The 26764-nt window shown below is 41.9% G+C and overlaps 1 protein-coding gene across 2 annotated transcripts in view; it reads right to left on the reverse strand.

Annotated features, from left to right (window-relative positions):
- Positions 1-26764, reverse strand: part of LOC121956876 (fibulin-2-like) — a 73050-nt gene that overhangs the window by 19827 nt on the left and 26459 nt on the right. For both annotated transcript variants that reach the window (XM_042505302.1, XM_042505311.1), the window contains 6 exons: positions 23807-23930; positions 22826-22952; positions 21661-21847; positions 18989-19195; positions 16955-17068; positions 12006-12107 (listed from right to left, as the gene is read on the reverse strand). In XM_042505302.1, coding sequence (XP_042361236.1) covers positions 12006-12107; positions 16955-17068; positions 18989-19195; positions 21661-21847; positions 22826-22952; positions 23807-23930 — 861 coding nt within the window. The remainder of the gene's footprint in view (positions 1-12005; positions 12108-16954; positions 17069-18988; positions 19196-21660; positions 21848-22825; positions 22953-23806; positions 23931-26764) is intronic.

A 26764-nucleotide genomic window follows, 5' to 3' on the forward strand; every position in this document is an offset into this window, starting at 1 on the left:
TGCCAAGTTTTAATACTTTATCTCACTCCATCTCTCAGTAAGTTGTGCTAAGGCATAATTTACTATATAATCCTAAATAGGCCACGCTTACGTACACCTATCACTATGACACCTCAGATCCTGGATAATACTTTGGCCCAAAGCATGTACACCAGTTTTTGAGAAATTCAGTCTACCTGTTTTTAGATAGACATTTATGGTATGTTTTGACTGCTATGGGTTGGGCTCAAGGTGCTTTGGTACTCCCCCAGTATTTTATGATGACATCAGATTTATGATTATTGGAGCTTAGCCCCACCCTTTGCAAAGGTTTTTGACTGATGACGGTTATGTTTTAAACCAAACTTGCTCATTTAAAGTGGAAGTGTGTGTTAGATTTGGTATTAGATCCCCAAAAGTCTGTTCATAGAACTGTTTTTTACATAACACAAATTAGCAAAGAATCCCTCCTGGCTGACTTCTGGTCCAAGAGGAGTTTTTTAGAGAGCACATGGATATGTGTCCCAAATTTCAAGGCAGGTGGACTTATGTTGTGAGGGGCATGGCCTTCCCAAAATGTGATCAAAAGTCTGGGCATGTTCAAATGGTGGCACTTCTATAAGATATGCTGACGAATAGGCTTTTTCATGCACAGAGCTTGTTGATATATCCACAGACAGGAGGTGGCACCATTGAACTCAAAACTGTATAATATATGTAACAGAACATGGGACATGTTTTTAAATATCTGACTTGTATGCCGTTGCAGGAAAAAAACAGGAAATGTAATTTTAGCTGGACTGAATGAGTACCTCACTGTCACAGAATCTACAGCAGTTGACAGATATAGCAGCTCGCGGGGGGGGGGGGGGGCTTTACTATTTACCACCCTGTGACACTCATCTTTGAACTGTTGCTTCATTACCCCCTGTAAAAGTTTGTGACTGTACAGTATCTGACACACGGACAGATTGACAAAGTGAAGACAGCTCTGCTATGGCAGCTGAGGTCAAAGCAAAAGCCGATATTTTGCTTGTTATTGCTTGTTAGTGTGAAATAAAATACACATTTGCAAAGCTTTAAATCTTTATCAGTCAAACAGCAGCACAGCCAACAGACCCTGCTGATTTATGACACTAGTGGCTTCATGCTGAGACAGAGGGTCACTGCTCTGTTGTGACTCACAATCTGCTACATTCCCTTATCGTGCATCACAGTGCACAGGCGATTAGCTAGATGCGCTGATAGCACAGACCTGGAAATACAGTGTGTGTAACTGCATATTGTTATGCACACAGGATCGTTGCAGTCATTTGGATTTGAAGATCACCCAAAAATATGTGACAATTATCAGGAAACCTGTTGAAAAGGTCTTGTACAAATGCAAGAACCCAAAGCTGATTAACAGAGGGGAGGAACAAGAGGGGAACACATTCTCCTGTGCTGTCCATGTATCTCTCAGTGGTCCCTCACTACAAGCTTTTGCTACAGAAAATTTGAATGAACTTTTTATCCTTACAACACCTTCCCATGAGGAGCAGGCGGAGCAAAAGCACTGATCGGAGTTTTTCAGGGGAAGCTGATGAGTAACTGTGAGTAACATCTTGCAGCTCTCCTCCCATCCAGTTCTTCACCTTAGAGAAGAAAACATAAAAATAAAAGGAAACACTGCCTTATGCTTCAAGGTCTCTATGCCTCCTCTGAATGACGGGAACAGCCATACTGCACATAGTGACGTGATCCACTCCAGGGTGGAAACAAAGACTTTGCACAGGAAGATGTCTGAGAGGCTGCACTGTTGGGCACACAAGCAAACATCCACCCTGTCATACTTTCACACTGGACCCAGCAGACAATGCAAATTTTGCAAAGTTCAGATGAAGGATGAAGTCAGCCTTGGCTTATTTGTAGATTTGGTTTGAGACAGGAGGGTCAGGTCTCACACAGATGAAGACTGGAGCTGCTGTGAGGATCACAAGCTATGAGCATGATTTTTCAATCATCAGTGACAGGGGATAAAGTCAGAAGGATGTGCCACACAAAGGGTGCAGGGTGCAAACTTAGGTGTGTGTGAGCAATATTGTTTTTTAAGCTTCATTGGAGAAATATTTCACTAAAATAAATAGAGTCCTCACTTAAGACTAGTCTGTCTCTATAGCAGAAAGATTCAGATACTTTTAAAATTGGTGCTACATGAGCAGAGAAAACCAGAAAAAAAGGAGGAGAGAAATATGCAACTCACTAATAGAATCTTGGTTGATATTTGATCAGTGCTGCTTAGTGTTATCGTTTGATCACAGTTTTTCAGCCTGTTTTCATTGTGCAGGAAGCACTGTGGGGCCCACTTCCTGTTCAAAAACCCTGGCTATTACAGCTAAACAGGATGTTAAAATATGTTCATCAAAACATCTTAGGAGAGAAATAGGCAGTGCATCATCTTGATTTATATTTGTTCAGCACTGCCTAGTTCAACCATTTAATCAGATTTCAGTCTGAGTTTAAGATTCAGAGGGAGGGGCAGGTGTGTCTCTTGATCTGCCTCTACAATTTTTGGGTGCATGGTGGCAGCATGGATGGCAGGCAATACTAAAATGTGAAAGCACAGCCTGTAGTTCGAGCATCAGCCCAAGAGCTGGTGAAACACCATCAAATGTAATATTTTGCATCATCCAGTGTAGGGAGGGACATGGAGGGATATCTGGGTTAGTTTCTGTAACCGCTTGTCCTCGTAAGGGTCGCGGGGGGGCTGGAGCCAATCCCAGCTGTCATCGGGCGGAAGGCGGGGTACACCCTGGACAGTTCGCCAGACTATCGCAGGGCGAACAACCATACACACTCACAGTCACACCTAAGGGCAATTTAGAGTCATCAATGAACCTGAATGAACCTTTGGACTGTGGGAGGAAGCCAGAGACCCCGGAGAGAACCCACGCGGACACGGGGAGAACATGCAAACTCCACACAGAAGGGCCCCCGCCCGGACCGAACCCCGTTCCAACCGGGATTCGAACCAGGGACCCTCTTGCTGTGAGGCAACAGTGCTAACCACAAAGCCACCGTGCCGCCCCTGTTTTCATTCAAAGTTGGTTAAAAATCAAACTATCCCTTTAGCAACTGAACAAATCCAACTGCTGAGAAAGGCTACAAGATGGATGGAATGAAAAAAATCATGTGATGAAAACTATAGTGAAATGATGCTGTGCTGAAAATGAAGCTATTCTCATGTGTGCTGTAGAGAACTAAGCTATAAACTATCAAGGTTATAAAAACACCATTATGCATAGCTGTTGCTTGCATTAGTCTTGGCTACAAGACAAGTTTTCCTTTGGGGACAATAAAGTTATAGTTGAAGTTGTGCTTCTATGAAAATGTAGCCCCTAGAGGAATACTATCATGCCTTTTAATAGGAAATAGCTCTAAGCTGAAACTCTCTGCAGGGAGATGATATCAATTTTAATGATTTTTTACTCTGAGTGCAACAGCTAAAGGCATAATCAATACACTGGATCAAACCCCATAGCTTCTCTCTTTGATACACTCTACAAAGTTTGGTGGAGCAGAGTAACATCAACCTCTAGCAATGCCAGCCAAATGCAAGTCTGACTAGGATGTTAGCATTTTAACCAGAGAGGATGACACAGTGGGCCCTGGTGACTGTAAAGCCTCATTCCAACTGCACAAAAAAACCTGCTATCAGCCGCTAACATCTGGCATTTTAATGCAATGGTAATACGTACAATCAGCAATCACAACCGGGTCAAATGACTCTGCAGTAGACACAGGTTTTTATCCCACACAGCACCTGGGTGAACGCGGTAATTTCAGCTCCTTAACCGGCAAGATGCAATGATGCACCATCACTAATTATTGTCCGTGTCCACCTAAGTAGCAAAAACACTGATTCAAATACATCTGCACTGTGTTTGAAAGGGGAATTTAATAAGTAAGAAATAAATAATGAGAAGAAACCACTAAAAAGTTTTCAAAGACCTCTTTTCCTGCTGCTGTCTACTGTTTACCTGTTCTCTGCCTGTTTATGACGCTGTACCTACTCACCAACAAGACAACGAGCACACACACACACACGCCAGCTGACAGAAAGTCTGACTTGCTTTCCAGCTGTAAATTCAGTGGCAGTGGGAATACAGACATTTAGCGGGTTTACCCAAGCTTCTTTGAACTGGCTCCCTGTGAAATCCAGGATTGAATTTAAAATCCTCCTCCTTACTTACAAAGCTCTAAATGGTCAGGCTCCATCCTATCTGTCACAGCTCATAGTTCCTTACCAACCCTCAAGATCACTGCGCTCTGAAAACGCAGGGTTACTTGTGGTTCCCAAAATTTCCAAAATTAGGTTAGGAACCAGAGCCTTCAGCTACCATGCTCCTCTCTATGGCACCATCTTCCATTGTGTGTTCACCAACATAATGCAGAATCAAAACGTCACACCTCCCAAATCCATGGTCACGTCTTTCTGGCTTTACATTTAAACTGACCTCATTTAGTAATTGCTAATTAGCTAAATGTCAGAGGCGAGACCACTTTGTCCCCACTTCCTGCAATCACAACTTCTATACAGAACGACAAGGCAGAATAATGGCATGATAATCTACATGTGGCTACTGATAGACATCACACATTCAAAATCAAACATAATGAAAAATGATTTTCAAAACCAATAAATGGACACAGAGTGGAACATTTCTCACAGTAAACTGTGGTGAGATCCTGTTGCCTCTCGGGAGCGTTCCTGCTCCCTTGTTTCCAAGTTTCCCTGGATCTTGGTCGTAACCTTGACTGTGCCTGACCGTGGTGATAGCTGTGATGATGCTGCGACCCTGCCTTTGGTTGTGCTCGTGCTGTGGCTGTACTGATACTGTGCCCCTCGCTCGCCCTGATTGTGGTCTGGTCCAGGTTGCGCCGATGCCGTGATCTTGCCTTTGGACAACTCCCTTTCAACATATGCATGAGACTGTTATCATCTCTCTCAACATCATCATAGAGAGCAATTACTAATTTCACACCTACCATTATTGTAATATGATGTGCATCTGTTTCTATTATTGCTGTGTCCCCCCACTATCCCTCCCCCTCTCTCTTTCTCTTTCCTTTTTTGCCATGATTGTATTTCACTTGCTATTTACGACATCTATTGCTCGTCTGTCCGTCCTGGAAGAGGGATCCCTCACTATCCTCTACTGCTCTTCCTGAGGTTTCTTCCTCTTTTTTTTCCCCGTTACAGGGGTTCTTTTTGGGAAGTTTTTCCTTGGGTGATGTGAGGGTCTAAGGGCAGAGGGATGTCGTACACTGTAAAGCCCTCTGAGGCAAACCATGTTTTGTGATAATGGGCTATATAAATAAAACTGACTTGACTTGACTTGACCCATGCTTAAAAAACCTGCGCTCACCGACTAATTGTGGTGGGAATGAGGTATAAGTGTCATCCATAGTCATCATCCATGTATTATATCTGAAAGCAGTTCTTGTGCACCCTTTTAAAGAACTCAAAACAAATCCAACCCTACCTCCAACAGTTTGTTTAGTCCTCAGAGAACACTTCATACCAGGGTGAAGCTGGCGTGGCAGCCATGTGTGTTAGAAACCACTGGATAATGTCTAGATCTGGTTTGTCAGTGTGTTTACATGGGAAATTTAAGAATATACATTTATAGTCTGGTGATGAGCAGAAATATTGTCAGAGCCAAAGTAAGGCTGATTTCCTAGTTTTACACAAGCACCCACTGCTGTCTTCTCTCAGCGGCTTTGCTGTACAATCACACAGCCATTCACACACTGCTAGACTGTAATTCACATTGGCGGTAATGACACCCGGTTACACCAATTAGAGGTCACTAAGTTTAACACAGAGTCGGTGTGTACTTTTGCAAAGAGTCTTACATGCTTCTCTGTGCGTCCTCTAGTACAGTCACACACCCAGAAAGTAATAAAAACGCTGTCTGTCCCCCAAACACTTAAATTATTTAAATCTAAAATAAACAAAAGGGGAGTTGTACAATTAAAATCTAATAAAAATTAACACATCTGCTATCAAGGAGCATCATAACAGAAGAATGAAAGGACAAGCGGTTACGGAAAATTAATGAATGAATATTCTGTCTCATGGAGACCTGGCTGTGTCCTGACGAGTATGTTAGCCTGAATAAATCCACTCCGCCTGGTCACATAAAAACTCACATTCCTCGAGCCACTGGCCGAGGAGGGGGAGTTGCTGCCATTTTTGATTCAAGCTTAGTAATTCATCCTAAAGCTAAACCAAATCATAATTCATTTAAAAACCTTTTCTCAGTCTCTCACACCCATCCTGGAAAACTCTACAGTCCACTGTTCTAATGTACCGTGCTCCTGGCCCATACTCTTACTTACTTTATATCAAGTTAAGTACGTAAACAAAATTATTATTGTAGGTGAATTTAACATTCACGTGGACATAAACACTGATAGCCTCAGTGTTGCATTCATCACAATATTGGACTCTATTGGCTTCAGTCAGAATGTACATAAACCCACCCACTGCTTCAACCACACCCTAGATCTTGTTCTGGCGTACAGCATCGAAATCGAAGATTTAATAGTCTTTCCTGAGAATCCTGCTCTGTCAGATCATTATTTAATAACTTTTGATTTCTTATTACTTGATTACACACCACGCAGTTACTAAAGTAGATGTCTGTCCAATGGTGTTGTATCTAAATTTAAGGAACTGATTCCATCAGTATTAATTTCATTACCCTGTCTCAATGTAACTAAGAATGCTTTTACTAATTTAAGCCCCTCAAAAGTTGATTATCTTGTTGATAGTCCTTGGTGGCTCATGGGGATAAACTTTTGATTCTGTTACACCTCTTGAGGAGAAAATCATGAAACAAAGAAAATTAGCTCCTTGGTTTAATCCCTAGACCCACAAAATTAAAACGATTATCACGGAAATTTGGAGGAAATTGTTGTTCAGTCAACCTGGAAGAGTCCTGTTTATTCTAGCAGGACAGTCTTAAAACATAAAGAAAGGCCATCTGCCATGCAAGAGCAAACTACTATTCATCATTAATTAAGGAAAATAAAAACAATCCTAGGTTTCTTTTCAACGCTGTAGCCAGGCTGACTCAGAATCACAGCTCCATAGAGCATTGTATTCCTATGGCCCTCAGTAGCGATGACTCTATGAATTTTTTAATGATAAAATTAAAATTATAACTATTAAAAAAATCAATCACCTCCTGCCCTCAAATGACCTCAAATATAGGTAGTTTAGACGTGGTATGTACTGTAAGGCCTGAAATTTACCTGGATTGTGTTTCCTCCATTGACCTTCACTAACTAACTTCAACAATTTCCACATCCAAGTCATCAACTTGCCTGTTAGACCCCATCCCAACTAGGCTACTTAAGGAAGTTTTACCCTTAGTTGACAGTTCTTTGTTAGGGATAATCAATGTGTCTCTATTAACAGGCTATGTACCATAGTCCTCTAAAGTAGCTGTCATTAAACCTCTTCTAAAGAAGCCCACTTTTGATCCAGAGGTTTTAGCAAACTATTGACCTATATCTAATCTCCTCTTTATTTCTAAAATTGAGAAAATGAGAAAGTAGTTGCTAATCACCTTAGTGACTTTCTTCAAGATAATAGTTCATGAGGATTTTCAGTCAGGATTTAGAGTGCATCATAGTATAAAGATGGCACTAGTAAAAATTACTAATGATTTATTGATTGCCTCTGATGGTCGCTGTATTAATCTTATTAGATCCCAGTGCGGCATTTTGACACCATTGACCATCAATTCTTACTCCACAGACTGGAACACCTAATTGGCCTAAAAGGAACGGCACAAGGCTGGTTTAAATCATACTTATCAGATCGTTCTCAGTCTGTTCATATTAATGATCAATCCTCTTTACATACGAAAGTCTGTTTCGGAGTACCACAAGGTTCTATGCTTGGAACAATCCTTCTCACTTTATATATGCTTCCCCAGGCAACATAATTATTGTTATACAGATGATATGCAACTGCATTTATCGATGAAGCCAGGTGAAACGGATCAGTTATTTATACTACAAGCGTGTTTTAAGGACATAAAAGCCTGGATAAGCCGCAATTTCATGATGTTAAATTTAGACAAAACTGAAGTTATTGTTCTTGGCCCAAAACACATCAGAAACTTAATTTCTCTAGATGGCATTGCCTTGGCCTCTAGCACAACTGTAAGGAACCTCGGATTTATATATCTGATCAAGATTTATCTCTTGCCTGTAAAACAAACTTCAAGGACTGCATTTTTTCACTTGCATAATATTGCAAAAATCAGGTATATCCTGTCTCAAAAAATAGTGCACACATTTGTTACATCTAGGCTGGATTACTGTTATTCCCTATTATCAGGCTGCCCCAACAAATCTCTAATGCTTCTTCAATTGGTCCAGAACATTGCAGCATGTTTACCAATGAGAATTTAAAATCTCTCTCCTTACTTACAAAGCTCTAAACGGTCAAGCTCCATCATATCTTTCAGAGCTCATAGTTTCCTATTAACCCTCAAGAAAATTGTGCTGAAAATGCAGGGTTACTTGTGGTTCCGAAAGTCTCCATGAGTAGGATGGGAGCCAGAGCCTTCAGCTATCAGGCTCCTCTTTTGTACAACCATCTTCCAGTTTTGATTCAAGAGACAAACACCATCTCCACATTTAAGAGTAGACTTAAGACTTTTCTCTTGAATAAAGCTTTTAGTTAGGCCTGGCTCAGGCTTGCCTTGGACCAGCCCCTAGTTGGGCTGACATTCTGACCTCCTATGATACACTGAGCTCCTCTCTCCTTCTCACTCTCATCTGCAAACACTCATTTCCTTTTACTGCATATCATTAATTAGGCTTCTTCTCCAGGGTGTTTGTGCTCCATTATATTGTAGATTTCCCAGATCTTGGTTGCGCCTGGATCATGGTCATAATTGTGCTGTGGTCCTGTCTGTTGCTGCGTCTGTGTCATGAGTCTTGCTTGCACTGATGCCGTGATCCTACTTAAGGGCAACCTCTACTGCAAGTATTGTTAGTCATGCCTCCATGATTAATATACACTTATGACTGTCATCACCACTTACATAAACTGCAAAATTTGCATGTAACATTACAGGCTATCATAGATTACATTTATTATTCTTATGTCTATTACGATAGTTATATGTTAAGTTATTGTTATTATTATCATTATAGTTGCTGTGCATCTCTCCCTCTCAATCTCATCAGCAGTCTCATCAGCGAATGGTAGCACTTCTTCTAGAAGTGTTACCATTCGCTAAACAAATGTCTGATTACTCTGCAAATATTCTAGCTATTAATGCAGCTACACCAACCAGTCCGCCATATTTTATTTCACAGTCTAGTCACATCTCCTTTAAATCTTCAGATTTTTGTTTGATTTGTTCCATTCTAGTCGAAAACAATAGTTGCCCATTCACGTCCTCACATGTGGGAACACTTTTAGTCCTTTGCTCATGAATGGAATGAAAAAGGAGGGGAAACACTAGCTCTTATGCATTCAGAGGCATTATCCTGTCTGCTGACTGAAAGACAGATTAAAATAAACTCAGCCAGGACTGCACTTCCACTGTATACATTCACTGGCACACAAGAACAGGCCAAGCAGGCCTTTACTATTCAAGGAGCACATGGCCTGAGAAAAAGCATTCTTACAAGGAAACTCTTTTTTAATGTTAATACTAAAATGATGTCATGAGGCACAGATGCTTCCAGCTTCCTCTCTGTCAGCTCTGCTAAGTTTGTGCTAAATTTAGGCTCTTTTGTCTATTGTGCAGGTCTTGGCAGTGCTTTTTGCGATTGGTGTGTGGCTGCAGGACATCATCAAGATGAGAAAATCAACTCACCAGTCTGTAAACTCATACCAGCCTCTACTTAGGTTGAGGTTTTCAAATGTAATAATCAGTAAACATCAAGTTAGATGGAGGAGAAACAGCCACCAGCCAAACTGACATCATGCTAGCCACCATACAGGCATCGGAAACCACCTCTGTGCCACATTAACAGGATATCATGAACTAGCAGGGGATTTTGGGAGAGAAGGAGAGAAGCAGTGTGTGCTTTAAGGTAAATAAGGGCTGGTGTGACAGTGGGAATGTAATGTGCTGTCCCAGCCAGTCCTGCTGTGGATCACTGCATGGCAGCTGCAGTGCAGCACTGCCGTCCTCAGAAAGAGCAACCATGCAGCCGTCTAATGGGGTCTCGTTTAGGTCAGGATGTGTGGACAGTTAAATCATTCCATAACCAGAAACCATGAATTACAAGAACCATCCAGAAACACAGACGATTACATAATAACAATTGTATAACGCAGCAGCCAACAATGTAAGAAGACGCAATAAGGACTAATTTACAGTGTATGATGGGATCAAATTTCAGTTGTACTTTGTATAATTACATGTGACAAATGATTGATGGATGGATGGACGGATGGATGGATGGAGTGACTGACATCACTCACTTCCTACCTGTTTATATTTATAATGACATCATGTACACTTAAGTTATGGGAAATAGAGTCCCCCATTTTTCCAAGACAAATTGGACATTTTGTTCCTTCTGCAAATTTATGGATCAATACTAACTACTAAATGCATTACTGTAAGACCATTCATGGAAAAATTACTTTGGCATGGTAAATATTGTGTAGTCTTTTGGAGAGAGGTTTTACTAGCATGGACCAAACCATCACCAAGATTTTAAACAATTTATTCATGAAAAATGATTGGTGTGAAAAGCTTGAAACTCACTTGTATTTCTTCATAGCAGCTGGTCGTTTTGATACGCTCATCCTTTAACTCCAAAGATGTAGCAGGATCAGGGACAAACTTTAATTATATTTTTTAAACTACATTTAAAAAATAATTCTCCTATCTACCTTGTACCTCACACTTTTTGTCTGTGTTGTGAGGAAGCTTCAGTAGGGAACCATAACACTAGAGAGCAAGGGACCTCCAAACCTCCCGTTAATTAAAACAAATCGAGTTTATTTCTAGTGCAGCCACCGCACTAGCCGCCTTTATTTCCGATCCAAGGCCACATAGATGTGTTGTGCACCGACAATGGAAAGGCAAGCCCCTTATACATTGGAGCGGGCACATATGAGGGATTTCTGGGAGGTGATAGTCCACGATTTCATAGAGGAATTGTGGATTCAAAACTTCGGGATGATCCACTGTATTCAATAGGAGGGAACTGCTGCGAGCAGAGTGGGGAAGTTGGGAAGTATAAAGACAAGCTAAATTTTTGTTGCAAAAAATAAAAATATAGAATATCAGCAGCCTATATGACTAAAAAAGCTGACACTTATAGAGAATATATGATATATTTTTGTTATTATGAGATGATTTCATTCAGATAATTGTGTTACCTGGGTTTTCTTCACACATAGCAAACACCAAGAAGCGCAAGCTTGTTTGTTGTCATTTGATGAACAAACTTCAGTTGTGAATTTTGACCTGCATATGTCAGAGGTGCCACTGTTTGCCAGATTGCCAAAAGCTGTACGAACGGAAGGTAACTCAGTGCCACAGAGTAATTGGCTATGGTTGACTATGCTATCCTCTATATTACTTGGACCTGATCAGACATAGCACTCATAATTTCGTTGTATACTTTATGTACAATGACAATAAAGGCATTCTATTCTATTCTATTCTAATGCTGCGGGCATCAGTCTCAACCACCAGGAAGTGGGACCCCAAGCAGTCGTTGCAATGTTTAGAATCACAAGACTGTTTTCCTCCATCACAGGTGACAGCATCCAATTAGAAAAAGTCCCAATGTCTGGATATTCTGCTCCATTGCACTTTTGTTGTGTTGATCATTTGTATAGCGGTGAGCGGTATTGTTGATGTGTGGGGTTGTTTGTCACCTTATGCAAACCCTGCTTGAGGGAGATGGCTTAATGGATACATACAAGCATTGGGAATCACTCCACTGCTAACAGTGCCACAACAAGAAGGAGCGGCAGGCCTCACCTTCACACATGCGTCCATCTTTCATCAGCAAGAACCCTGGGAAGCAGGAGCAGTGAGCCCTTCCTGCCACCTCCGTACACCGTTGACTGCAAGAACCGTTTTCTGCAAGACACAAAAATGAAAGTAGCATGATAACAATCATCTCTAGATTACACACAGCTACGCCTCACTCATAATGTATTAAATGTGTCATCTTTGATCTGTTTCTCTGTTGTCTTGATCATTCATTACACTGTTGATTATTACACCGCACTCAAAACAGCAGATCAACTCTCTGTTTAACAGCCTGAAAGTACTTTTTGACTGAAAGTTGTGCGCTTCCCAGTGTCTGGACCTGTTGGAAGCGGATGCTGGTGGACTGTGCAAACTTTAAACATGTCATGAAATTGCAGTTTAGAATGGACCTCGGTAACATGTCATATCCTGCAGTGCGCTGAGGCATAGTGGCGGTAAAGAAGAGAGAGAAACAGTCACTGAGTTGCTTTATTTGTTGTATTTGCCTGTTGGATTTCATGTAATTCACTGTGTTGGTTGCAGTTGTTCACCACACAAATAAATAATATTATGAACATAAACAACTCACCAAACTAAGGCGAAGGAGACTAGAAAAATAAAATGAAGCCCAGTTAACTAATGTAATAAGTTAGGGTAGCTAAATAAACTGAAAAAGAGAAACTAACACACTTACAAAAATGTGTATGATGTTTATAACAGTTTATAACAGTGCGCCTGCAGAAGCATCGTGGACAATGTGTGACTTGCAGAGTCTACTTTAGTTATACATAATTTTCCTGTTAACCCATTAAATCTAAGCAAATTGGAAATTGTTTTGATTTCTAGCAAAAAATAAAAAACCTCAAAAAAGTAAGAAATTGGTGAAAAGTAAAAAACAAAAACAAACAAGAAAATTACCTGAAAAAGAAAACTAAAAGATGTATGTTTTTTTCTGTTTCATAATTTTAATCTATAATTATAATGATTCTAGTTCAGAAAACTGATGAAAACCAGACAGGTTTTAAAGGGATAAAGCAGACACCCAGAGAGTCTCGGCCGGGGAATCGGAAGCGTCATCGAGGACATCCCCCTCACTGGTCAATGAGGCTGCAGACGGGGGATCCCCCTCAGGAATGGCAGGCAGGAACGAAGCAACGCCAGGAGGGCGAAGACCCCCAGGTGGTGCAGCAGAACTGGCAGGAATGTCGGGGCGGCAACAATGGAAGTCAGCGATGAGGTCCAGATCCAGGACATGCCGGGAAGGGACCCAGGACCTTTCTTCCGTCCCATACCCCTCCCAGTCGACGAGACACTGGAGCCCCCGTCCACTGAAGACGAGACCGGATCAGGCGCCAGACAATGTAAGCTGGGGACCCATCAACCAGGCGAGGAGGAGGAGGTGGCACCACAGGGGACAGCGGGCTCTCGTGCACGGCTTGAGTTTGGACACATGGAAGGTGGGATGGACCCACATAGTGCACGGGAGCTGGAGCCGTACTGCTGTCGGGCTGATGATCCGTTGGATGGGGAAAGGACTGACGAACCTGGGCACCAGCTTTTGGGAGTCAACCCAGAAACGGAGGTTGTGAATCGAGAGCCACACCTTCTGGCCCACTTGGTAGACCGGGGCCGGGGAGCGCCGGCGGTTGGCCGCAGAGGCGTAACGCTGAACAGAGTGCTGGAGGGTGGCACGTGCTCGGACCCAGGTTCGCCAACAGCGATGGTTAAAAGCTTGGACCAATGGGCAGGCAGACTCTTTCTCCAAGGTCGGAAACAGGGGGAGCTGGTAGCTGTAAGCACACTGTAAAGGGGAGAGGCCCGTGGCAGAACTGGTCAGGGTGTTATGGGCGTACTCGATCCAAGGAAGCTGCAGGGACCAGGAAGATGGGTCAAAAGAGACCATACAACGAAGGGCAGTCTCCATCCCCTGATTGGCCCTCTCTGTCTGCCCGTTAGACTGGGGATGAAACCCCGAGGAAAGACTAGCGGAGGCCCCCAGGAGCTTGCAGAACTGCAGTCCCTAGTCCGAAACCACATCAACTGGAATGCCATGGAGGCGAAAAAAGTGGAGGAGCACCAGCTGGGCCATCTCCTTGGGGGGACAAAATGGGCCATTTTACTAAAACGGTCCACAACAGTGAGGATAGCGGTGTGGCCGTGAGAGTAGGGTAGACCGGTGTCAAAGTCCAGAGATATGTGAGACCAGGGACAGTGAGGAATGGGAAGGGGTTGGAGGAGACCCGCCGGGGCCTGGTGGATGCTCTTGTGCTGACAGCATACAGGACAAGCTTTAACAAAACAACAAGTGTCCTCTTCCATTGAAGCCCACCAGAACCGCGGATAATGTCAAAGGTGCGTTTCGAACCAGAGTGGCAGGTGAACCGGGAGGTGTGGACCCATTGAAGAACCTCCAACAGCAGGGCTTCAGGCACGTACAGACAGTCGGAGGAACTGGGCCTCGGCAGCCAACCTCACCCTTTCCTCCATGTCCCAGTTAAGAGAGGCGATGACACATGGGGAAGGAAAATTGGGCGCCAGACCATCCGCGGGGCCTTCCTCCCTCTGGAACTGGCGGGTAAGGGCGTCGGGTTTGACATTGCGAGAGCCTGGGCGATAGGAGAGGATGAAGCGGAACCTGGTGAAGTACAGGGCCCAGCGGGCCTGGCGAGAGTTCAGTCTCTTTGCGGTACAGATGTATTCCAAATTCTTATAATCAGTCCATACCGAAAAAGGTTCTTTGGCTCCCTCCAGCCAGTGCTGCCATTCCTCCAAATCCTCCTTGATTGCTAACAGTACGCGGTTCCCGATGTCATAGTTGCTCTCTGCAGGGGACAGGCGTCAGGAGAAGAAAGCACAGGGATGGAGCTTCTGGTCCAAAATGGCCCTTTGAGACAGGACTGCCCCAATCCCTGTGTCTGATGCGTCCACCTCTACCACAAATTGTCAGTCGGGGTCAGGGGTCAGGAGGACAGGAGAAGAGGTGAACCGGACCTTCAGGGTCTGGAATGCCTCACTGGCTGCAGGAGACCACTGGAAGGGGACCTTGGAGCTGGTAAGGGCAGTGAGAGGAGCAGCCACGGAACTGTAGTTGTGGATGAAGCGGTGATAAAAGTTGGTGAAGCCCAGGAACCGCTGCAGCTGTTTGCGGGTCTTGGGGATGGGCCAGGAGGCAACTGCGGAGACCTTGGCTGGATCCATCTGAAGGCTGCCCTCTGCCACAATGAAGCCAAGGAAAGGCACTGAGGAGACATGGAATTCACTTTTTTCTGCTTTGACAAAGAGCGAGTTCTCCATAAGCCGTTGCAGGATGGCCTGGACATGTCCAATGTGTTCATCACAGGACCGGGAAAAGACCTTTTCATACTTGTATTCCCTGTTTGAGTGTTTGTTAATACAGTGGCTAACAGGAAGTAAGCTAGCGTTAGCTTAATTTCCAGTTTTGCTGGTCTAGTCTGGTGTACGAGCTGAAACCAGTTTGATTCATGCAAACTGAACCCGCATTTGTCATTATATCCCATTCTAGCAATTTTAAAAACAATCTACCACAGCGCTAAATGCAACTCAAATTGCATTAGAAATAAGCAATATGAGAGCATGATTAATACAATATCATGTTTAACTTACTAATGGAGCAACTAATGTCATACAGGTCGAGTGTAATTTACTGCCGAAGCGAGGAGGTGATGAGATCTTGAGGTGAAAGATCTGAAATGACAGAGTTAGTCTATTAAAAATACTAAAACTGCACCAATAAGTCAATATTTTGAAGCCAATGAAAGAGCTGACCTTACTGGCTGCAGGTGTGTGAGCTGAACTCTTGTTGGACACTGTGTTTTTTTATTTATATCTGATGCTCGCTTTGAAACTGCAGCAGTGGAAGAGGACCAGCTGATTCATGACGTTAAAATAATTATTCAAATTAAACAACCTTTTTTCACTACAAACACTTAAACACAGTGTCAGCTGGGTGGAGGGAGATCACCAGGAAGCTTAAAGTTTCTTCTGAGGTAAGTGACCATCACTACAAACAAGCTAGGCTTTTGTTACTTGCTGTTTGCTGTGCTTAATATAATTTCCATATCACAATTTAAAACATGTTATCTGATTCAAAAAGTAAGATTACAAAAGTGGAAAAATAGCACTCACCAACTTTTAAGTGTATACATCTCCAGTATGACCTCGAGCACACAGCTGATAGCTCCGTAGTTTCTTTAAACGAAGTAACAGGTCATATTTTAACTGATCAATATTTTACCTCTTGTTACCTTATTTATTGTTTTATTCCTATTTTACTCCTTGTTAACTTATTTACTCTTATTCTTTACACTAGTATAACATTTATTTATTTATACAGTTATTTATTCACTCATTGATTCAATTAATTATTTGTATTTATTTTGTATTAGCTTCACACTTTTTTTTCTTATTCTTTTTCTTTCCTCATACCTCCAGTGCTTCCTCATCTGAGATAGCGTTTTCTCAGCTGATAATGCCTGTTGTTACCTAGTTTTTTAATGTAGATGTAGATTAATGTTGTAGCCTTATGCAGGGGGGGGGGTTGGGCGATGGATGGTGGGGCGGCAGCTTGTATTTTTCTTTTATCTGACATTAATCTGTCTGTTTGTCAAGTACTTTGTGCTACAATGTTTTTTTGTTTGAGAAGTGCTATATAAATAAAGTTGGATTGATTGATTGATATTTGGCTGTTTCAGTATGGACAGAGAGCTACGTGAGTTTGACACTCGTTCAAGTGGTATAGTGTAGGTATAGTGTAAGTATAGTTATATGAGTAGGCAAAGGTAGACAACTAATGAATGTTTTAATGAATCTACATATAATCTGGTCGGGTTTGTTTCAATTTTTAATATCACTGATGGACTTCACGGGCAGCACAGTGATGTAGTGGTTACCACTATTGACTGTTTCCATGCTGTGCAATGAAATGTCAGCATTACCTGCACATGGATGATGGTAGACGGAGCTGCTGGTGGTTGCTCTGGTGGCAGTAGTCGTAGTTTGTGTTGGAAGCACAGCCAGACTGTGCTCTTGCACTCTGTTGTCTGGACTCACTGCACATGCAAATACAACAGAGACCAGGAATCACATGTCAGTTTAAGAAGTCCTCAAGCTTAATGAAGGGTTAAACTACTCCATAAAATGACTATATATCCCCACATTAATGGGAAAGAATAAATAAAAAGTTACACATTTGTAATATATGAAATCAATTTTTAAAAGAAAAAGATTCAGCATATCTATTTTCTAATTATAAAACACAGTTTGACCCATGCTGGATGTCTTTATAGAGTAAAGAGCAGAGACGAGCAGAGAAGACTGTGAATAAATCATCTGTGGGGAATTTTGATGAGCTTGTTAAACCCCTTGAACCCTGAGCAAATTAGTCTGAATTCTTTTGAAAAGATATGGGAAAAATAGCAATGACCATCTTGGAGAGATATGACCTGTAAATTGCAAGAAATTAGTAGATTTTGAAAATTTCCTCTGCTGCACTGCAAGTCCTCGCTGACTCTGTCTGGTATATATCAGCTGAGACCTGACGGGAGATTTGAGCTCCACTCACGTCCACTCTGATAAATGCAAAGCTTTCCGTGAAAATGACCGTATGCCCAATATTTTGTCCTCATCATTAGTTCTGTAAATGAGAGTCATTTTAAATAAGCAAGAATGAATATCAGTTTGACGGTGTAACATGTCGTCTGTGAATGTGTGAGGCAGAACTCTTCATGTTCTGTTCAAATAAAGTTACCAGGATCTTTTCATTCTTCGGCTTAGTGGTTGGTGTCAGCTGAGGTTCATATCTGTGACTAAGCTGCCACCTGGTTAGGGTTATCATGTTGAAATATCATCTAATGTTACAGGCTTTTTCAAAATATAATAGATATATAATAGAATATTAGTCAGTCAGTCAGTCATTTTCTGTAACCGCTTGTCCTCGTAAGGGTCGCGGGGGGCTGGAACCAATCCCAGCTGTCATTGGGTGGAAGGCGGGGTACACCCTGGATAGGTTGCCAGACTATCGCAGGGCCGACACATATAGACAGACAACCATACACGCTCACAGTCACACCTAAGGGCAATTTAGAGTCACCAATCAACCTGAGGTGCATGTCTTTGGACTGTGGGAGGAAGCCGGAGACCCCGGAGAGAACACACGCAGACACGGGGAGAACGTGCAAACTGCACAGAAGGGCCCCTGCCCATGGACCGAACCCCGTTCCAACTGGTTTTCGTACCAGGGACCCTCTTATTTTCATTGACATCAAAACGCTTGAATGATGAGACTGTGGATGTTATGATGTTTATAGTCACATAAACCTGTTTGATATCAGAGTGAGTCATATGCATACAACTGTAGATTTACCACTAAAACTGTGTGCACACAGAGGCAGAAACATGCAGATGCATTCTTTTGGTCAGACTTATTAAGCTGTGTGTACACCTGATTCTGTTTTATGAATCTCAATCTTTGTGGCACTGAGCACATGGGCACAAGCCTCATTTCCACACCCACAGTTCAATACAAATGGACATAAAAACGCCCTGAACTCCACCATCATTACACCAGTCAGTGAGTAATACAGTAAAGAAAGAGACATTTCACGGCTGTGTTGGATCAGCGAGGGTCTCGAACAGAGCAGCCTTCATTACACACAGCTATGGAAATTTGTAGCGACTGTACCAATAATTCATCACATTTCTGCAAGCCAAAAAAAAACCAACCTTAAAACATCATTTTCCATCCCCCAGCCTATATTCCAGTATATACCAGTTTATGTGTGGGGAAAAAGAATACCAATGGTTTTTGTACGTACACATAATTTGTGTATCTGACCCCTGAGCTTTTCAAACAATGCGTACAAGCTCAACTGGTTAATTATTACCAACATGTTGAAATTTACAACCAAAACCAGAAGGCTGAAGTCACAGAGTTTTTATGTAAATAAACCCTCCAATGTGAGTCACAGTACCTGGCGCACAGGAGTGACTGTCCTGTTGCAGGATGTAGCCCTGGTTGCAGCCACAGCGGTAGGAGCCCCTCATGTTGGTGCATATGTGCTGACACAGCTGGCACCCATCCACAGCCTCCTGCTCCTCCACTGCGTTGGCACTTTCATCTGTGGCACTGATGGAGAAGGCCTCCTTGGGGATCTTTCCTGCCCACTTACCTCGTGAATCTGATTCGTAAACAAACAAAAAAAATATCCGCTTCCCTTACATCCACATTCATTGTATTGCTTTTCACCACAGATTCCATTCCTAAATTAGGAGCACAAGAAGAAACCACCAATACCAAGGTCAAAGGTCAGGGCCTAAGCAGAGCATTTTTAGAAGTCTTCTGACCATGGGACACTATAATAATAATAATAGCTAGTTGAAAAGATGTTTAATGTTACCTCCACATTAGACTGTATCATGAAGAGACATCTTTAAAGTACTTAGCCATGGGAAAAAAGCAGAATCATGCACAAGAACAGTTCTACTAAAAACAGAAAAGTCTTTCCTTTCCTTTTTTTTTTTTTCCTCCTTGTTTTTTTACTTAAAAATCTGCATTGACATGACAACATTGTGAAAACGACCCTTGTGTAAACCCTAGGCCAGTAGTTGACAGTGTAACTTTGAAATGATACGCCATAGATAACACCGAGCACATGCGCAAAGTGCAGCCGTGACGTCACCATTCTAACAGGATCCACACATTTCCTTTACTATGTTGTTTTAAGTAAATCTTCCTAGCTGGTGTTTAAATTCAGAGGAGCAAGCTGATTAAATGTTTCTAATTTTAATTTAAAGCAGTGAGTCATGAGACTTACAACATACCCCCATGGAGATAATTACAGTCCATCTCAGTCACATTTTCAGCCATTAAACACTCACAAAGTAAAGGCATCCTTCATGCAGTCTGAGAGCTGAGAGAGAGAGAGAGAGAGAGAGAGAGAGAGAGAGGGAGTGTGTGTGTTGTACACACACTAACTGAGAGCTTGAACTGTTTCTGCTGCTCATAAAGCTCTCACAGCTTTCAGCAGGTTAATTGATTCCCACTTCAGGATGACATCATTCAAATGAGCCTTTTAAAGCTGAAGGAAATGAGCTGCAGTCAATGGTTAGAGCAGAGCCCATTAAAGGCGGACTGGAAGGAATCCCTCTGATGTTGAATGAAATAACAGGTTATGGCACTGAGGAGACTGACCTTACCTCACCATCACACTGGGATACAACTATTCCCATTAAAGGAAAACCACAGAGGCTGACTAATGATCAACAGCACATGTGTGTCTCCTCCCAGTATAGAAACTAAAAAGCTAAATAAAGTTCTGTCAAATCCCAAATCCATGATTTAGGAAAAAGCTCTCAGCTCTTGAGCTAAGACTTTTTCTTGTGCTTTTCTAAAAGGTATTTTATTCTCTAACTGCACAGGAGAGTACAGACAAACACTCTTGCAAATACAGTGTTGCGTCTTTGTAAAGTCTTATTTCAGCCAACACACATCTGATGTCACTGATGAGAAACAGGCTAACTGTTTCTCTTGAAGCGTCCACCTGCAAACATATATAGGTCATATTGAGAGGCCAGTGCACTGTCCACACGTACAACTGTTCACTAACAAACTGGTTCAACCATGTTTTTGTAGATATAAGGCTACTGGAATGCTTTTGTTTAGAGGCATGTTCATTCTGAACCTCTGAACGTACTTACAGTAAATATACTTTGTTGGCAGAGATGCTGAGGAGGCAGAATTAATCAAAGTGACATTTGTCAAAGTGACATTTCCAGTTTGTACAATACCTAAAAGATCTATCGGACTTGTTTTGAGATGAGCATGGCTGTGCTGAATGGATCATTGGGTTCATGCTGGACAGATCTCTCTGCCACTTGTTTTAAACCTTGAAATCGTCAAAGTGAAACGTCAAAACAACATCAGTTTTTAGTTGCTCTTCACTAATTCCCAGACCTCAGTGCATGATTGGAACGATTCATACATCTTGTCTTCATGTAAGTTTCCTCAGTTAAAATAGCCTACATGTTGTGAAATTGATACATGAAGTCCAAGGGGCTGCATCAATGAATTACAAATTTTCCAGATAAAATATATGAAAGTCAGCAGGATTTATTTCCAACACATTCTCAAGTCATCACATGTTGCCACTTTGCAGTGGACTCCAGCATCTATATGTTACGCTCAAGGTATCCTTCTGCATCTGCTGTTTACATTCTGGGACTACACAAACACATGATGTGATTGCACTGCACATGGTTATGTTTCAGCAACATAAGCACATGGCAACAAACACCAGGACATCAACAAAAGCACACGCTGGTATGGATGATTAGGATTAGGGGTGGAAGGCACCTGGTAAGGTGTAGAAAAACACTGTCACATTCAGATGGGAAGCAAACACTGGACTCGCGGGTGAAAATCTGGGTTTTGGTGGCCCCATCCACATCCCTTCCGCTGCCCTATAGATGCCCATGTGCTCCTTATATTATGTCATTACTAGCAGCATTTCAATGTGAAGCCCCCCTGTGGCGTACCATGTGGACACGACCGGTTTGGTCTGGCTCGGTTCTCAAGTGACGCACCAATAATGTGCATGATGAATGTGTTTTCCTTTTCAGTGAAACATTGTTGGAGAGAACATACCTTTTCTGGACACAGAAGTTGTTCTGTGCTTCTGTTTTCTCCTCAGAAGGATCTGGCTCGGACCTTCCTCCTCCTCACAGCAGGTGAGGAAGACATGACCGCATGGGTAGCCCAGGTACTGGTGAGCATCGCAACCCTGTCCTTCGCTGCGCACCCGCAAACCAAGAGCACAGCAGCTGCAGCACACCTGCCCATCCAGACACAACAACAGAGCCTATTAGCAGTGTGTCACTAACTGCCCTCCACCAGCCCTGTTCTGTAACCAGGGTAGGGACACACACACAGCTAAACAGGCAAGCAGGCTAGTTGATCCTTGTGAACATACTGGATTTCAGCTGCTGCCTCAAGCTAAACCACATGTCACACAAAAAGAGCCAGACTTGCACCTTTTTTTTACTTTGCTGCTTCATCTCATGAACAGCTGGCTCCGGAGCCAAACCACTGGGTTTCCTCTTGGACAAGTGGGGAATGCTGGCTGACTCTGAGCAAAGACATGTTTCCTATCAATATGTAAGTATTCATATTATTTATGTTCGTATGTCTGAAGGATGTGCACAGACATGAGACATTTTGCATGTTCTTTTTTAATGTATTTAACATATTTGCCATTAAAAAAAACCCAAAAAACAACAACAACTGTCGAACCTTCAAAAGAGGCCTCATTGCTGGGATAGGTATCTGAACTTGAAATCTCACTCTGGTCAAACAGTGACAAAAACATCCATTGGAATGCAACAGTGCATTCCAATGGATGTTTTTTGTATAAAATACACAAGATGGCAAACTCAATTTTCACCATGTTAATGTGGCAGCTCCAAAGAGTTCACAGTACTCCACTACTGCCTCTGGTTCCAGCTACTGGTTGTCTTGAACTATTTGTGAGTAATAACTGCTTCACAAAACAGTTAACCTTTTATTCTAGAGGAAGACCTTACTACTTTTAATCAATTCAGTGTTATGTGTTTTAAGGAGAACCTGATCTCTTGAAAATGTGTGTGCCATCATTTCTTTCCAGTCATAACTCAACTATCTCCCTCTTGCTCTTCTCTACTCTCCTCCTGAGTACTATCTAACAAAAATGAAGAGGAAAACTCTGGTTGGGTGCCTGAACATTTGAAAACAAAAACAAACATTTACTTGTCATAGTGGTGAGACAGTGGTATACCTGGTAGAAGTCATCTGTGCACTGATCCTCCTCCACTCCACAGGTGTCCCCTCCTCTGGCTGAAGTCATACCTGATTCACACTTGCTCTCCTTTACAGAGCTCAGACAGCACTGTTTCTCTGCAACACTGACACACACAAATATGCATTCCCACACTATACTACTGAATGAAAAATTATGTTGTTGTTGTTGTTGTATGCACACAAAAAAGAAGAAGTCGATTTTATCTCAAAAGGTGAGGCCAAGATGGTAATCATGAATGAGCGCAGCCTTTAAATTCTTGACTTTTAAATAGCGTTCTCATTTGTCAGTGGGGTGCATGTGTTATCTGTGTCATTAGTAAAGGTGAGCATCTATTCCTCTGGATCTGTTGAGTACATTTTCTATCAATTATTTTTTTGTCTTATAGAATAATGAAACGTTCAACTCCTGTAAGATCCTATCACCTAGTTTAACTTGTAGCAATTTAACCCTTTATTGTGTTTTAACATTGTTGGCTGCGTCTTTATAATAAGTCTGTAGTTTTTGGATGGTTCTGGTAATCCATGGCTTCTGGTTGTGGAATGATTGAACTTTCCACACATCAGGACCTTGACGGCCGTAAGTATGAGTATGATTTATGGCCTTTAATTTAGTCATTTAATGTCAGCCAGAATGGGATTCTACATTGTTATTTTTACTCAGATGCATGCAAGTAGATTGGGCTGGAGAAAAAAAACATATTAGAAGGATCAAACATCCTGTTTTGGATTTTAAATTATCAAAATGGAAAACTCAACTTGATTGATTTTCGATTCAAAATTGTGAAACCTCTCCTAGCACCTCTTTAAAAAAGGCATTGTGGTTGTTTGGCTGTACCCACTGTTTCTTCCACCCAGTAAAATTTTATGAATGTTTTGTATATTTCCTCCTCAAAAGAAACTTCCTGAAATATTTGTTAAAGTAACATCACAATGTGAATTTTAGGACATTGTCATCTACCTGCATGTGGAGTGCTGGTCAGTGTTGAGCAGGGGCATGTGGTTGCAGTGATGGTTTTCTGAGGCCCATCTTTGGCCAGCAGCACAGCAGCTCTGCAGCAGGTCTTCAGCAGACATAGCTGGACCTGCAGCCCAGACACATGTGCAAATGCACACATCAGCACACACAAGACTGATGGAATAAAAACAGTTGAACAGTAAATCCTCTGTGCCTGCACTGAATGGAACCGACAGAAGCCTGAAGAGGGAAGTGAATACAGTCAGCAGTCAGACAGAAACATATGGTAGACTGCACCAGGCCTCAGAGGCGCCTTTAATAGTTCTACAGCTGACGACAGAGGAGCAGTCACGTTACCAGAATACAGCAGCACATTTTATGTCTGGATTTTTTTTACTTCAGTCTGGGGAAAAATGCAGTTTATTCTATAAATAGTTTTCATTGAATGTCATGGCAGTCCATAAATAAAGTTAAGAACAAGAAGCGTGACAGATTGACAAGTAGTCAGTAGTTGGGGCATGCAGGGTTTAGAAAATAAAAATCACATTCATTTTGAAACAATGTTGTATAACAGGCAGCAGGAGCACTGGGGCTTGGATAAACATAAAACTCTCCTGGATCACTCATCAGAGCAAAAGATGAACAACTGGAATAAAAAAATTATTTGGTTTTAGTCCACAGCTGCACTCACAGTCCTGTAAGGTCACAATGCTTTGTGCCGACATCAGCTAACATGCTCAGTCTAACAAAATTACTAATGATAATGAAATGATGCCAACGCAGAAGTACCAAAAGCTGCATTTCCTCTAATTCCCTTTCTTTGAGCAGTAACACTATCGTTATAAGCAGCGCTGCGACAGGTGTGGCTCTGCTGCTGCTCAGCTGCACAACATCCTAGAGAACAGGAGTCTTGCCTATTTTGTCTATGTAATGCCTGTGGTTTGAATAAAAAAAAAGTAAAACTGGTGTTATCATAATCACATAATCATAATCACATTGGTATTGCAACACCTTTTACAATAGTTTCAAGGTCTTCAGCAGACAAGAAATATATATATATATATATATATATATATATATATTTCTTATATATAAAAGAAATATATAAATATATAAACTCAACGCTTCTTCTTTCCATTTCAAAATAAAAGCCCTATGTTTCTTGTTTTTCTCATAATGTGGTCCACCTGCTCCCTCAGTCATTCAGTGAAAGATTGCCAAAGCAAACTTCCAGTAAAAGCTCTTCCTTAAAACCATCTCCACTTTGCAATTTTTGTTTCTATGTCTATCACTGTTGTTATATTTTATCTTATTGTTACCATTTATAGCTGTCCCCCCCTCCTCCCTCTCTCTTGCTGCTGCTGCTGCTGCTACTGCTGCTACCTGGCACTGCAGAGCACCAACAGCTCATCAGCTTCCCCATCACCTCCTCATCAGACCCACAGCCACATCACCCTGCTGCTTTCATCCACATATTAGCATGAAGGCTGCAGCACACGCACACATGCACGCACGCACACACACACACCCACACACACACACACACACACATACATAAACACCAAACTTCTCTCTGCTCCCTTTGAAAAAAAGCCTCTGACAAAGACCTTTTGTTTTTCAACTCAATAAACCTTTGTTGGCTTCTTTGCTGTACACATTTGCATATTCTTCATATTCACACTACCGTGAAATGAAGTTTGAATTCAAAACTCTGAAGACATGAACTTAATTTATGTCAACAAAATCAAAGTAAATACTGAAAGAATAGAATAACTCTAACTGTTTGGATGCATAAAAGCATCTAGTCACAGATGCACTTCTGTCTCACACACACACACACACACACACACACACACAGAGTTATTATAATTCATAGTGAATTCCTGATGAAATATAAAGCTTATTTCATGTAATTAAAAACAGTTCCACCAGAGAGTGCATCCACGGGTGTCAAACAAAGCCTTGTGATCAGATTAAGCTGTGTCATGTATTATTCCTTGATGTAATAGCCATTGTATTCACCTCCAAGTATAATATGTCTCAACTATGCTAATCCCACACTACACAATGTACATTCAGATAAAAAAAGAACCATTGCAAGGAATGCCTTCAATAGCTCTGCTTAGAGCTTCACTTACTTGTTAAAGTTATTATATTTCACTTGGCTGTATTCAGTTTCAGTTGCAGCTCCTTCAAAATTCAGTGCGCCATCATTTAAAGCAAAGGCTATCTTGCATAATTCATAAACACTGTCTTCAGAAAATAGTGTCAAGGTTAGAGAAGAGGACCCTTGAAAGTAAAAGCAACTTCTTATTACACCCCCAAACATTTGTGTTTCAAAAAAATCTTCTACAAAGCATGTCCTTGTCCAAAACCTATTTGAAAAAGACTTGAATGTCAGTCTATTTAATGAGTCTCAGTTCTGTCTGTAAGATCTGTCGCTAATCCCAACAAGAAGGTAATTAACATGCGTGTCCTGTCATTATTATCAGCTCTAAGGACAGATGAATAAACAGGTCCGTTCCCATTCAAAAGTCATCATATGCTGCTGCTTTTGCAGTGCTTTCAGCTTAAGATCTCAACAACCAAAAGCCACCTTTCACGTTTGGAAGTTGTCAGCTGAGAACACAGCCAGACAGAACTGTTTGGGTTGTTATACGCCACCAGACAGAACCTGCCACATCTGCATTATACGCAGACAGGTAGCATCACTAGAGAAGGCGGCTGGATAGAACCTGTCGCATTCGCATGATGCGCTGCTGGACGGCGTCAGGAGACTTACATTCAGGAATCGAGTGTTCACTTTCCTTCTAAATGTGATGTTTTTTTTCCCACACTTTAACATCTGCCCTTTTGCCTAAACTTAGTGCTTTCATTGACGTCTGGGCGTTGGCTGCCATGTGCTGTTGTTGCTGCTTGTGCTTGTGTTGTTGACTTGGGATAAAAATATGTTGCAACCTC

The sequence above is a fragment of the Plectropomus leopardus genome, chromosome 2, assembly GCF_008729295.1.
Source record: "Plectropomus leopardus isolate mb chromosome 2, YSFRI_Pleo_2.0, whole genome shotgun sequence".
Lineage (NCBI taxonomy): Eukaryota > Metazoa > Chordata > Actinopteri > Perciformes > Serranidae > Plectropomus > Plectropomus leopardus.